The sequence below is a fragment of the Pararge aegeria genome, chromosome 22 (assembly GCF_905163445.1).
Source record: "Pararge aegeria chromosome 22, ilParAegt1.1, whole genome shotgun sequence".
In the NCBI taxonomy this organism is placed as follows: Eukaryota; Metazoa; Arthropoda; class Insecta; order Lepidoptera; family Nymphalidae; genus Pararge; species Pararge aegeria.
This window is the reverse complement of record NC_053201.1, coordinates 8,027,006-8,041,655: the sequence shown is the minus strand read 5'-3', so window position 1 is coordinate 8,041,655 and position 14,650 is coordinate 8,027,006. Positions and strand designations below refer to the sequence as shown.

The following is a 14,650-nucleotide window of genomic DNA, read 5'->3' as shown; positions in this document are numbered from 1 at the left end:
CTATAACGTTTCATATAACTTTTAACTCAATCGTAGGATTTTAATTTTTTCAAAATTGTTGGCTTGTTATTATTAAAAAATAAATTAGTCACATACGTTTTATATGATGTCTAGTAATTCGGTTACATTTATTTTATTAAAATTTATATTTTCAAATTCGCAAAAATATTTAATAGCAGAAAAATGTCTTGTAACGTATATGATTTAAGTGTTAAATTTTAAAAATGTAATATAATTTATATAATGTATTTAGTTACAATTACGCACGTGGGGTGTAATAATTTCAAACTTTGCAGACAAAACAACTGTCTGCGATTTTCAGTTATCGGTAGCGATTGCAGGACTTAATGTAATAAAGACGATATCTCAAAGCAAGTTTTTACAGTACCCCTCAAAAATAAATAAATTTAGTTTGGTGAGCATTTTCTATCTATATCTATCTAAACATCTTTCTTATATATAATATATACATGCATAAACAAATCATGGACGTGCGTGCCTTGTCACTCGAAAACGGCTGCATCAATTTGTATACAGATTTTTTTAGTTTAGTTAGCCGTGGGCAGGTTGAAAAAAAAATAGGAAATGCCCAAAACAACAGTCGAACAATCGAAAATAACTGTTGTATATTCAATAGGTGGCGTTCTGGCTATTTTTATCATATAATAATTGTCCGTGAAAAGCCTCGAGACAATCGCCGTGCGCTTAGGTTTAATTAAAATGACTGTTACAATATTACAAGTTATCTGACCCAGAGATATTTAGTTGTTGTATTCTTAATTCTTATAGGTCATGGATGGGTATTAGTAGAGTTTAAGCATATAGTACTTAACCACCGTTTATTAATTATTTATTATAGTTTAGGTCCATGAAGCATTGTGATACTGTCTTTGTTGTTTGGTGACTAATTTAAAATATAAACTGGAATTTTATTTAATGTATAATGCTCCGTTAATAGTTGGGGAACTATAAATGGTCTATTTTATTGGGATTTGTAGTAGAAAAAGTCGCGAATGTAGGTGTAAGTATCAAAAAGATACGTAGATAAGCTTTATTTAATTAGTTATTTTTTAAATATACATGTCCTATGTTAGTTTATCAGATTTAAAGTTATTAATTAAAATGTAATAATGGGGTCGCGTCCAGACTGAACCGAATAAAAGCTCTTAATTTGATAGCATAGATTCGGTTATAAATCAAGTCACAAAGCGGACACTCGCCGCTAATGTAGGTCTGTTTTACTAGTAAAGCGTATGTGACTTGAGTGACAGAGATGTACGCATACTATTTATCTAGTTTACTCTACTAAACATACTAAATGAAGGTAAATGTTTTGCGAGATATTTGTAAACTAATTTTGTTGCTATTTGTGTGCGAGAGAAAAAGGATACATTATATCCTTTACCCTCTCATACAAATAATGTCAATTTAAACAAATTCATTGATTATCTCATCTCGTCGGCATTCGGTTAGTATGTAATAGTTTTGATTCTAGGCTGCCAAACAGATGTTAGTGAACACGGCACGCAGACAAAAAGATGAGAAACTCTTGCAAGATATAATAAAATCTCTCCGAATCTACGAAACGCGGAGTCCGGACGCACCTATTAAATTTTTAGTTGTGTAAGGGTATCATGTGCCTAATATTAATTAATTGTGAATTGATTGTGTATTGATGGATGTTGTTTGGGATTTTATATCTTATATATGTCTAGTTGATATACTTAACTTTAGAAAAATCTTTAAATATTTCCACGCTATCTGACTTGGGACAGTTTGCACACGGTGAACTTTGTAGTTTACGTCTGTTGTAAATACCGAATCGAATAAATACCGAAATTCAAATTATCCGTAATGACATCGTAATATTTCCAATTGTTGTTTGCATTCTATAGAATAAAGGAAAACAAATTCTTAAGGTAAAACGACCAACCTTGAGTTGATTGGAGTAAACGGATTAGCTTTTGTTTTACGCAGCCATTTTTTTCGCATTATGACAGTGTCATGACGTTGTCATGATGTAAGCAATATTATATTGAAACAAATGAAAATAATCTTGTTTTGTGTACCTAAAATCGGTATATAGAAATAAGGCTGGCAAATCGTATTTTCTACCTTAACGCTCTACTTAAATTGCATTTTTGTTTTCATTAATTAAAACCGATGCGTAGCGAACTGCTAGAGTTAGATTTCTCTTGAATATTAATTTATTGCAAACATTCAGTGCTTACTTGCTTTAGAAAGAAAGTCGCGTTTATATTAGACAAAACTTTCACAAATATTTTTATTCGGCTTAAAGTAGCCAAGTTATCATCGGTACCGCACCAGATAGCGTGGAGACGTTCTTAACGGTAGCGGACTAAGCTCGTGAAAAAAATAAACAATTGAGCCTTCCATCCTGTGAATTTAACAATTTGTAGTTGTTGTATTTTGTTATAAAAATTAAAACAAAATCCAATCAAGAATTTAATTAATTATAAAAAAATATATAAAGTACGAACATACAAATACGAACTACTCCGTTCAATCAAAATGTTGGCGTTACATAATAAAAATAAATGTTTCTATACGTATTTTGAAGTCTCCGAAGTCTAATAAACGATGGAATAGACAGTCAAATATTTTATCTGAGTTTGTGTTTTGCGAGACTTAGTCGGCCACTCGTTCGAATTTCCTATAAATTTTTAATACGCAATACTTCTCTATGTGAATCTTATATTAAAATATTTATCTATTTTACGTTAATATTCAAATGTTATCGTGATTATTGTTCACAAAATTTTACTAGTCATCTTTCGCTGTTGTGAAGTGTTTTTGTTATAAAATCTTTGATGGAGTCTAAAATGTTGTACAATCGTGCTAATTCAGCTGTATAAAAACCTGTGGTTAACTGAATTGACACATAGTAGTGCCGTCCTTTTCAAAAGGACACATCACACATGGGAAAAAGGATAAGAAAGGACTGTATTACTTGTTGTCTGAACAACAGGATTAGCACAATTTTTCTTGTTAAAGTAATCGTGTAAGCTCATGTTCTATAATAAATTATTTCTGATCAACAAAATAATATTTTCATTTATATTTTTTATTTTCTACTAAAAATCTGCACATACCTTAGGTATATTAATTTTTGTTACAAGGTTTAACATTCAAGTACAATATAGTAAGGTTTTAAAATCCATAAATAGATATATGTACAGCAATAATAGATAAATGTAAGGTGTTATAATGATGACACTCTTCAAAGTATTTATTTTTCATAAAACTATAAATTTATAAATTTACTACCATTATGCTTAACTTATGCAGGTGGTCTTTTTCCGGCTAATTTCCTCTGATGATGAGCTGAAAGACTTCCACAGCCCAAGCAAGTGTCCTCGGTTTATTTGGACACGTGTCTAGGCGTAAAGACGTGCCCGCTGAACGGCTTCTAGTTAAGGGAGAAAGTGGAGGTGACCAGAGTAAGTGGAAAGTCAGCGATGGGACGGACGGACCAAATAAAGGCTGCGCCCAGAAAGACAGACAGACAGAAGGATTATCAAACGAGTCACTACACTTAATTGACGATCAATCTGTCAAGTCTGGAGCGACTATCATGCAACGATTTTCATGAATTTTAGTATACAGGGGGTTTCCGGGGCAATAAATCCATCTAGCTAGGATTCATTTTTAGAAAATGTAATTTTATTCGTGTTTTCCGGTAATAACCGATTTAGTGCAACGAAGTTGAATGGTTCAATGGATGAATGGAAGTTGAATGGCTAGTTATAAATAAAACTTTAAAAGTAGGATCCCGATACAAACTCGTTTCTTTTTACACGCTTTATATTAACTTTACCTGTATGTTTGTAACCGACTCCTTTAGACTTGATTTTGACCCATTTCAAACGATCTGCTTGACCGATGTAATTACACTAATTTGATAAAATTATATCATTTTTCAATTTACAAAACAAGATATTTGTTAATTATATAATTTTCATCTATAGTAGAAAAGGCAGGAATGATGTTAATTTTTATTTCCAACCATTATCTTTAGGCGATTTCCCTAATATTAACAAATTTGATGGTGAATGGGTACCAGATTTATTTTGCTCTAATAAGTGAAGTGTAGTTTAAGAAAAACTTAAAATCATGCTTTTATAAATAAACTAAACTAAGAGGTAGAAATTAGTTTGTTTTTTTTAAATTCGGCGTGATTTCTAGTTTTTTGACAACAATTACTTTTTTTTAATGTTTGCTCGATCTTAATAACATAAATACTTTGTAGTGTTTCACATTGTAACTAGGTACGGAACCATCTATGTTAGCCCAAGTCGCACTTAGTATTTTTTCGAATTGCTTACATCAATAGTTATCAGCATTATCGAATCTGAACGAGTTACTAGGTACGCCGTAACTGCCAGTGCCTCGTATGGTAAATATAGCTCCAGCCAGCGGCTCGTTCATCCTGTACTTGGAGGTGGTGACGAAGAGCTCGTCAAGTTTAGGACCGCCCCAGCAAAGAGACGTCGTCCGGGAAACCGGGAGTTTGTAGCCGTTTACGATTTCCCTCTTGTCTGGATCTATGTGTAAAATCTGTAAAGACAGCGTGAAATCTTCTTCAAAAATAATATTTATTTAGTAAGCTTGACTAGCGATTCTTACATAAACTTTGTGATATATATTAAATTTTCGAGCATGCACAGTGTATGTAAAATAATTTAAACGTAAACACAGCATGCATTTTCCGCAAAGATACTTAACATTACTAAAATAAGAGAACAATTTTGAATTAGAATAAACCAAAAATTAGATATTAGAAGAATAAGATAAGATATGAAAATTCCTAAATTACCGTATCTAATATAATACCACAAATAATTTTGCACAGGATTATTGTAAATTTAAAATAACATAATGGAGTAGAGACTTTGGGACCGTGGGGTCCGGAGGCAAGAGTCCTCAAAGAATTATCGAAAAGGGTTATCGAGTCTACCGGTGATCCTAGAGCGGGCAGTTACCTTGGCCAACGAATTAGTTTTACAGCACACAAAAGGCGCTAGTTGTGTGATGTAAAACTATGATAACGATTCATTAAAAAAATTGGTTGTCTGTAAAGTCGGCTTACAGACGATAGTTGAACGTGACAACGTCGTAAGAAAATACTGATGGAATGGTTGCATTTTTCAAAAGAAAATTTTAATTTTATTTGTTTGATAGATATTATCGTTGCTATAAACAATTGACACCACATTCACTTTTCACTGCACTTCATCCTTGCCGAAAACATGTAAATGTATTATTGTATAGAAGCTGTCCACGCGGACGCATCGCTCAATCAAGTAGAAGAGAGACAGATGTCGAACGCGGAGGCCGACTGTGCCTCTTTGTCGCTCGTTCCGCGCTCTCGCTTGCACTTCAAGCCTTGAATGGAACGCGGACGAACGGACTGTATCGAACGAGGCCTATAACGAGGTAACGCCGCACACGTCATGTTTTTTCGTGCGTTCAGCCGGCTCTATCGAATTATAAGACGTTGTCACGTCAAAAACCAAATACATGTACCAAGTGCACGCCTGGCCTTATCCCCCAACCCGTTGGATAAAATTTCGTTTATTACTGTATAAGGGTAACTTACCGAGCCGCCAAACATAAGTGCCACCCACAGATGTCCTTCGCTGTCTATGGTCATGCCATCAGGTATCGCATCTTCATATCCGTACGTCGATACATCTAGAATGGTCCTTCTCCCGCCTAGTAAAGAGTCATAGAATCTGTTTTATTAATGAAAGTTTAATTTATGACTAGCTGTTGCCGGAATTTCGACTCCGTTGGTTTTGTTTATTTTCTCAGGATTAAAATAATGCAATTTCCATTTCCAGGATATCTATATATACAACGTGTAACCGAATTACAAAATACTGTTAAAGGGTGCATAATTTTATATTTTTACATACGAACGAATTCAAAACATTGTTTTGAAATCGTTCGTGTGTGTTTAGGGTTGTTGTAAACAATATTGAAGATAAAAGACCAACACGTGAATAGTACCTACGCTACGCGACGCTTATCCAATAAAGTGGCAGGAGGCACTCGATTATAATTTTGCATGTGATGTTACGCTGTATCAGATTACCTTTAGTAAGAACAATTGCAGTGGTTGATGAAGTAATATTTTGGTTTACATATACACGTTGTATACAAAATTTGGTCAAGATCGGCTTTGCTGCTAAGCCATATACCTGGTGATTATCAGATCTACTTACTCAGTTCTCCATTTTCCTGATCAAAGTCGAAAGCCTCAATCTTCTGCGTTGATGAGTCGATGTAATATAAAACGCTGTTGTTGAGTGACCATGTCAGGCCATTGGAAATCGTTACCGGTCGCAAATGTACTCGAGGATTTCTGAATCCTTCTTGACTAATGCTGTAGAACGCTGCCTTATCTGGTAGAACGTCATCTCCCGTTTGAAGTCCCTTTGTACCTTGAGTTTTTAAAAACAGGTAACTATTATATCATTCATATAATTTGAATTTATTACATTTACGTTACGTGAAATTCTGAGAAACAGTATTGCAACTAGATGGCGCTCTCTCGATCTCTCTCGATTTCATACACGGAGTTGACTTTCACGCAAAATTCAGAATTCAAACTTTAAAATTAATTTATTTCAAGCAGGCCAAGTTATGAGCACTTTTGAAACGTCAAGTCTCTGTTTGTAAAGACTCTACCACCGTTTCGGAAGGCAGATTCCACAGAGAAAAGCTAGCAAGAAACTCAGCAGATTGCTCTTTAATCAAGGGTTAAGTTGTAGTCGAATAAAAAAAAACTTACCGAACCAAAACCTTCCTTCAGCGTCCGCCTTGCCCTCGTTAATGACGTTATCCGGTAAACCATGCTCCACTGTGGTGAGCAGTCGCAACCCCGCGTCTCCCGGCAAGTCCCAGTCTAGCAGGTACAGCGCAGAACGGACTGCTATTAGGAAGCGCTTCGAACCCCCCACAAGTGAAACCAGGTTCACTTGACCGTAACCTTGAAAATATTTGTGGTCATACTTCACAAACCGAAATAGCCAAAAACAAAAATGTCTTTATTCAAGAAGGCCCATAGATGGCACTTTTAATGCGTACATTAAAACTGTGTACCTACATGGTAGTGATTTGTTAGACCATATTCTTAAAACGAGGAGTATCTCTACGTGATCAAATCAGAAATGAGGAGATCCGTAGAAGAACTAGAGTTACCGACATAGCTCAGCGAGTTGCGAAGCTGAAGTGGCAATGGGCGGGGCACATAGCTCGGAGAACCGATGGACGTTGGGGTCTTAAGGTGCTGGAATGGCGACCCCGCACCGGTAAACGCAGCGTAGGTCGGCCCCAAACGAGGTGGACAGATGACATCAGGCGAGTAGCTGGGAGCCGTTGGAGGCAAGCGGCCCAGGACCGTGTATTGTGGAACTCCCTACAAAAGACCTATGTCCAGCAGTGGACGTCAATTGGTTGAGATGATGATGATGATGATGATGATTCTTAAAACTAAAGCTACGAGGGCGCCCTGATCTAAGCAGCCACAACAAACTTAGCAGAGTGTTCACCATCTCACATATTTACTTAAAATTATCAAGAGAGCAACCTGGTTAGAGCAATAATTCACACCCAAGCTTTTTTATCGTCCACATAATTTTATATAAGTATATCCCATAATAGAAAAATTGAACAACGTAAACATAAAACTATAGGGCCATGTCAACTACTGCAGCGGATCGGGGTTTGAGCGAGGGTGAGACTTGGGCCGATCCACGATTCTTTCTTGTAGCTGAATATTTCTCCGATCTTTCTGCTATAGAAAATTACCCCAAGCATAGAAAAATTCTCAAATGGTTCCTCTTTCTAAAATGAGAAGACCTATGTAAATTTCTTTCAGAATCCTAGTCTATTTCTATATTAAATAAACCCACTCTGTTCTAGTTTAGCGAAGCAACTCGTTCTAACTCGCCAGCGCTTTCTGATACACTGTTCAGAGCCCTCTGCTGTTCATTAAATCCCAGCTTTCTTATCAGGCCCATATAGTTAGCAACCATATATCGAAGCCATCATTAACACTATTTTTTAACTTTTCATATTGTTTACCAATGAGCTTTTAATTAATACTAGTAATACTTATATATTAAATCAACGTTATACAACAAATCGTTTAATTCTTTTTTAGTGCAAAGTTTGCTTAAGAAAATAGAAAAAAACAACTAAATAACATAAAAAGAGATTTGTATTCATCAATCATGTATTTAAATTTTTATTAATTTAGTGATATTAATAAAAAATCCTCTGAACTAAGCGTTTGAGACTCTGTGCCCAAAGTTTTCGGACACGAAAAATTTTATTAACATGTGTCCCATAAATTGTTCCTTACGTCTGGTTTCTCAAGAGCTGGCGCTTATTTAGCCCAACGGCTAAGTCTAGCAATTCACAGGGGCGCTATTGCCCCTGTGAATTGCTAGACTTAGCCCAGCATTTTAAGTACCATGCCCATAAGTGAACAGTTAGACTGCTTATTTTTATTGTAAAATTCATTTTAGTTTGTAATTATTATTTCCCTAGAAAAATATATTTTTCGTTGGTTTATTAATAAAATAAAATATTTTAGACTAACAATAAATTTTAACATTTAAGAAATTGATGAATGATGAATTGTATTTCGCTGATAAAGATAACAGTGTAAATTCTGCTGTACACAAATAAAATGGAAAAAGCTAGCACTTTTCCTAGACATATCATTTAGTTTAGTTTTAGAGATAAACAGGAGAACACTGATGGAAAAAAAAACATATTCCTACTTACCAATATGCTTGGTATATATTTTTCCCGTATTGTAATCGAGCCTGTGTATATTCTGTAGATGCACGTCCGTGAAGTACAAGGACTGCGTTTCTGTATCCCACACCGGGCTTTCGCCGTGTGTGAACAGAGCTGGCTTATTTGTGTTACCTGATGATACCTAATAACATTTCTCGCTTAATGTATTGCCTAATGTTGTCACATGGGAATTATAAAAAGCGATACAAAAGAGCAGATTCAACCGGCAACTAGATAGTCCTTTGCACAATACAAAGCTACGACACTATAGAACTGGACGGTAATACCGTTTGGACGTTGAAATTAGTGTACTGTTTCTATTTTTTATTTTATAAGAAAATTATGGCATTATCACAGCATAGCTAATTTGATCGCCATCCTAAGAAAAAAAATGAAGAAAGATTGAAAACAAACAGAATGTTTTGTTTTCCGTTAAAAAAATGGGAATTATTTAACTGAATAAATAAAATTATTGCACACCAACTTATAAAATACCTACAAAGGTTTTTAAGTTCTTTTAAATATTGTAATTCGAATAAATGTTCGATGCTGCTTAATTGTAAGCTTAAGAGAGTTATGTTACCGATATACGTGTTTGTCGAAACAACGTATTATATCCACAGAATTAGTTTTAATTATTGCAAAAGTAACTTCTCCTGAACACTTGAGTTACATGAGTTAGATATAGTATTTCCTAAAATAATAATAATAGGTCTTACTTTGAGGCAAACCAACTAAAAACACACTTAAAATACTATACATTATTACTTATTTTCGCCACGTGTATATAAATTTGTATTTACAAAGTCCTAGTGCCATAGCATGAAATTGAATCTTTTCATTAAGCTGTGACAACGTGATCAGAATAAAATTTATTGAATAATAATCTACCGTGAACTATTGCTAATAGCTAATACTGTAAATCTATATTATAATATCTTACCATAGAAATTTTAAACCGTTGCACGGGCTTTTTCGTTAGCACAACACTAATGCAACAAGTTAATACAAACAGCTTCGACTGTGATCCGAACATAATTAGATTTTCACAAACAAACAAAATTAATATTCGTCAACTTTTCAGTGCGAAATCGCAGATTATTCTTGCAACCGATCGTGAACAATTGCCTTTGTTTTAATTCAGACATGAAAAAAAAAATTCGCCCGCTATTCCACCTGAAAACTTTTAAACTTGTGACCAACGAATAAGTGCAAATCAATTGATTTATTTTTGCCAATAGCAACAGCTGTAAATCGTATGAATGCTAACGCGAAATCAAGACTTTGAATAAAACACACATTCGGGTTCCATACCTTTTATTCCATAAAATATGACGTACCGGTAAATCCTACGCTAGATTAACTTAATTAAAACTATACTTAACAGGTATTTATCCTTATAGTTACATCATCAGTATAAATTCATAAATAATTTTAAAGGGTAATTTTGTATTTCTACGAAAACAAAAACATGGATATATGAATAATTAGTGACGTTTATCATAAGATGTTGTGAAACACGATACTTTTATATCATAATTTAACCCGGCGCACATGACATGTAAATAAATACGCGGGCGATGACACCGGGTCATTATGACCCCGCTAATGTTAACAAATTATTACAAAATAAAAATATTTGTCTTAGTTTTTTCCATAAGTTCTTATATATTAAATAAAAAAAAAAAAACTAAAGATAATAGCGATATATTCGATACACAAAACTTTGATTGGTTTTCTCAATAATACATGTTAAAATTAACTTCGAGTTTGTAAATGTTCGTTTAACGACTAAACGTTTTGAGTAAATATCGCCTTTTCGTGAGTGTTGTATTATTATTACCCGTGTGGGGCTTTTATGTTTACAGATGTACATAAAAACTCTATACGGTTACAGAAACGACCAACAGCAATAAACGAAAGAAAACAGTATTATAAAAATATGTCGCCACAAACTGACCGTGAGTCATTAATGTTTTATTTCTTGACGGACCGTATAGGCCGCGTTATACGGTTTATTGGAGTGATTTTGCCAAAGGGACAGTCCCATTGGCAAATCTCCAGCTACGAAATCGTTAGGTTAACGTAAAAAAATATACACCCGCTTTATGCTTTCCTTAGTCAATATTTACCCAGCGTCATTGGCGCTGGGTTAAACATATCAAATACCCACCAACAAAATGTTCTCGGAAAAATAGAACAGGATATTTTGATGACAAATATTCTCAAGAACTCAAATTACTCTAATGGTATTTTAATAAGGTAATAAACATATTTTATCACAATATATGATAAAGACAGACAATTTAATGTTGTTATTTGAATAGCGAACAGAATACTTTTTATCCGGAAAAACCGTTTGTTGGTTCTCCTTTTACTAAGAAAATTTCGCATTGATAGAATTGGTGTACGAATAGTATAAACGGGCAAAGTCGCGGATAGGACAAGTATTTTATTACGCAAAAATATTTTATTCCAATTAGGGTAGGTTAAGTTTGGCCGTTGAAAGAAGAATGTTCCTGAGTGGTGACGACGTAACTTTGACTTTGGGTTACTTTGCGATAACGAAAAAAAAAATTATATGCCCTATTAAGGAATGATGAATATTTGAAATCAGTATGTTAATTTAAAGTTTGTTAATATATGTTACGCCAAATTTAATTTTTTTTTATCCTGTGTAGGTACAAATTTGTTGGATTGTCTATATGTTTTAGATGACCAACCAGCCGATTTCAGAAACACAATATTGTAGCGGTCGGTTTATGGTGATTTTCTGCCTTTAAAAAGTACACGCCACTACTCTTTTTATGTCAATTAAATACAGTCACAGTATTAAGAGCTCATTGCCATCGTAAAAGTACGCAAGTACATCTAGAAGTGTTATTCGCGATAAAGTTAATTATTCGTGCTATCGGTAAATGCATAAACTTGTTAACATGCGAACGAAATTGTTCAACACTGATTACTCTAGTATAAAAAAGAAAACATGAGTTCTACACGCTTCGATCAATAATGTTCTAGATATACAGTTCACATACAAAACTAACAGACAGAGTTTTCTGTTTATACTTTTATGTATATTAAGAATGTTGAATTATGTTTTATTTAGTCCAAATAAGATTGATATTGATTTAATATATAATAAGATTGCGTATTTTACAGTTTTAGGATGGTAGGAACACAAATTGAAGCCTTTTTGCAAGCAAACTTATCAAAATTTGGGACCATTTATATTTATCGCGATTATTTTTTTAGTATGGTATTTATAAGGCTGCGATAGAAAATCGTCATAATTTGCCGACATATTTCTTAAAAATGTTGGCTAATTCGAGTCTTGAAAATAGGTTAACTATTTTTGGGTGATAATTGATTGTTGTGGCATACCCCTAACAAGTTAGCTCGCGTCCATTGATGCTACAAAATCTAGTAAGTGGTCTGCATACTCAAATGCTACATTAACTATTAAAAATATTTGACCAATTATTTTGTACGGAAACTTTTTAACGACAGAGTATCTAGTATATTATTGATCGAAGTTTTGCAATTGTGTGTGGAAAACGTGTTGATTGTTTGAAACGGTGTATTAAGAATGCTTGTTTGTAATCGTCTAAGCGTGGTGAGGCGGAACGACCTGTGGTGGGGCGTCTGGGGGCGGGGCTTCCCCCACGGGCCCCGCTACCGTCGTCGCAGTCCCCGCACCCGCTGCTGTGGGGCCTGGTACACTCACACCAGTCTCCGCCTGTAACCTATATGCGAAAAGAGAAGCAATTTGTACAACGAACAGCTTTATCACCCTCAGCCTATTTGTGTCCAGTTGCGGCGCGACTAGTATAGGCAGGAGACAAAAATTATAACCCCCGATTTAACCCCCTTACAAGGGATATAATTAACGTGTCCGACTGCTAAAGCTGCTAAAAAAACTAGAAGTTTACCCCCGTTTATATTTTATGCATATACTAGCTGTCCCGGCGAACTTCGTCCCGTTTTTTTTTTTAAGAATGTTATATTTTAATACTTATTATCCTATTCCGGTCTAAGAGGAATCCAAAAAATCAAATATCATAAAAATTGGTCTAGCCGTTCTTGAGTTATAAATGGTGTAACTAACACAACTTTCTTTAATATATATAGATTATTTGGAAAGTATTTCCATTTGTGCGCCAGTGCTCTGAGAGTTGATAAAGCTGTGGGAGAAGATACATTTATATCCTTTCCCCGGGGAGATAATTGCCTTCGGCTCATGCTAGCCGTGCTGAAGTCACTTCGGCATCGGAATGAAATGTTTGTAGAGAGCATATTTCGAAGGATGGGGAGGTTTGATAATAAAAATTAAAAATTTGTTGCGGAAAGCACTAATAAATCGATACGAGTCTCCAATTTACAAGTTGTATATTAAACTGGACGGACTGGCCTGGACGCAGAAATTTTAATTTGTAATTTCTTTTTATATTGCATATTTAATGTAAGTTTAGTTTAGTTTTTAATTATTCTATTTATGTTATAGTGCAGTGCGTAGTGATGGGTCATAGATACCAAATAAATAAATAAAATAAAATAAATAAATAAATAACAAAGTTATGTAAATTTCGCGCCCGCTAACTCCCATTGGGGAAGCATGGTGGGTCAATGCTTTAAGTCCCTCTCTCCTTTGTAATAGTCACTCAGTACTCTTACATGCATGAGATCGAAAACATACATATTTATTGTGGAGCATATTTATTTTTTCTAACATTAATTAGAATCCTAAGAGAATAAATTTAAATTGTGATTATAAATACAAATAAATAGATAAACAGGTTGAGACCCTTGCCTTGCCTTGTATCTAAATAATATATAAACGGGGGTAAACTTCTACTATTCCATGTATCCCGTACTTTAACAGGTAGACACTTTAATCATATCAGGGGATGTATATATTATAGCCTTAGTTTGACGGCCGATTGGCGCAGTTTGCAGCGACCCTGCTTTCTGAGTCCAAGGCCGTGGGTTCGATTCCCACTACTGAAAAATGTTTGTGTGATGAAAATGAAGTGTCTGGGTGTTTATATGTATTTTTTAAGTATTTATGTATAAAATACAAAATATTCATCAGTCATCTTAGTACCCATAACACAAGCTACGCTTACTTTGGGGTAAGATGGCGATGTGTGTATTGTCGTAGTATATTTATTTATTTATTTAGTATTAAGTTAACGAATGTAGTTATCACCATCACTAACATAAGTGTAACATGTTAAATGTATGAACGCTTCATAGGTGCCTGTGATAAGGTCTACATGAATAAAACATTTTTGAATTTTTTATTTGAATGTTGGCTCTACAAATTTATTTTCAAAAGTGCGGTGTAAGATAGCGTATTTGATTTTTTAGTTAATAATTAGCCTATATATATTAAGAATAATCTGAAACCTTTAAATAAATTAATCCCTACTAATATTATAAATGTCAATGTAAGTTTGTTTGTTACGCTTTCACGCAATAACTACTTAATCGATCCTCATGAAACTTTGTACACATATTCTTGGAAGTGTTAGAAGTAATATAGGATACTTTTTATCCCGTCATTAAGCTCGGTCCCTTTGGGAGAGGGGGTGAGTGTTTGACGATTTTACACCATAACTTCGACAAATTATAATCGATTTAAATAATTATTTTTGTACTATAGGGGTTATAATATGTGTTTAATTTTACCCAAACTGTGGTTGAGGATAGAGGACAGAACTCCTCAGCGGACAGCAGCAAACCCCTTTTTTAGGGCTTAGTGTTACTGAATACTTTAATTTTTTTTAGATCTACAACTAAATTAATCAAAAAC

The 14,650-nt window shown here is 34.3% G+C and overlaps 2 protein-coding genes across 3 annotated transcripts in view; both read right to left on the bottom strand.

Moving 5' to 3' along the window:
* Positions 1 to 4,099: 4,099 nt before the first annotated feature.
* On the bottom strand, positions 4,100 to 10,106 carry LOC120633604 (regucalcin-like). The gene is made up of 6 exons (XM_039903833.1): positions 9,779 to 10,106; positions 8,821 to 8,977; positions 6,818 to 7,015; positions 6,249 to 6,467; positions 5,621 to 5,736; positions 4,100 to 4,578 (listed from the first exon to the last, which is right to left on the bottom strand). The coding sequence occupies exons 1-6, from the start codon at positions 9,869 to 9,871 to the stop codon at positions 4,348 to 4,350; spliced, it is 1,014 nt and encodes a 337-aa protein (XP_039759767.1). The 5' UTR covers positions 9,872 to 10,106; the 3' UTR covers positions 4,100 to 4,347.
* Positions 10,107 to 10,135: 29 nt separating this feature from the next.
* LOC120633603 (SWI/SNF complex subunit SMARCC2) overlaps positions 10,136 to 14,650 on the bottom strand; it is a 43,642-nt gene continuing 39,127 nt past the window's right edge. For both annotated transcript variants that reach the window (XM_039903831.1, XM_039903832.1), the window contains exon 20: positions 10,136 to 12,581. In XM_039903831.1, the coding sequence (XP_039759765.1) occupies positions 12,443 to 12,581 (139 nt within the window). In that variant the 3' untranslated portion in view covers positions 10,136 to 12,442. The remainder of the gene's footprint in view (positions 12,582 to 14,650) is intronic.

Excerpts from the sequence above, each read along its gene's own strand:
- LOC120633604 (XM_039903833.1), bottom strand. The coding sequence starts at position 9,871 with ATGTTCGGATCACAGTCGAAGCTGTTTGTATTAACTTGTTGCATTAGT. Across the intron at positions 5,737-6,248 it reads TCAGGAAAATGGAGAACTGA|GCGGGAGAAGGACCATTCTA; the intron begins GTAAGTAGATCT and ends ACTCTTTACTAG. Across the intron at positions 4,579-5,620 it reads CACTTATGTTTGGCGGCTCG|ATTTTACACATAGATCCAGA; the intron begins GTAAGTTACCCT and ends CTGTCTTTACAG.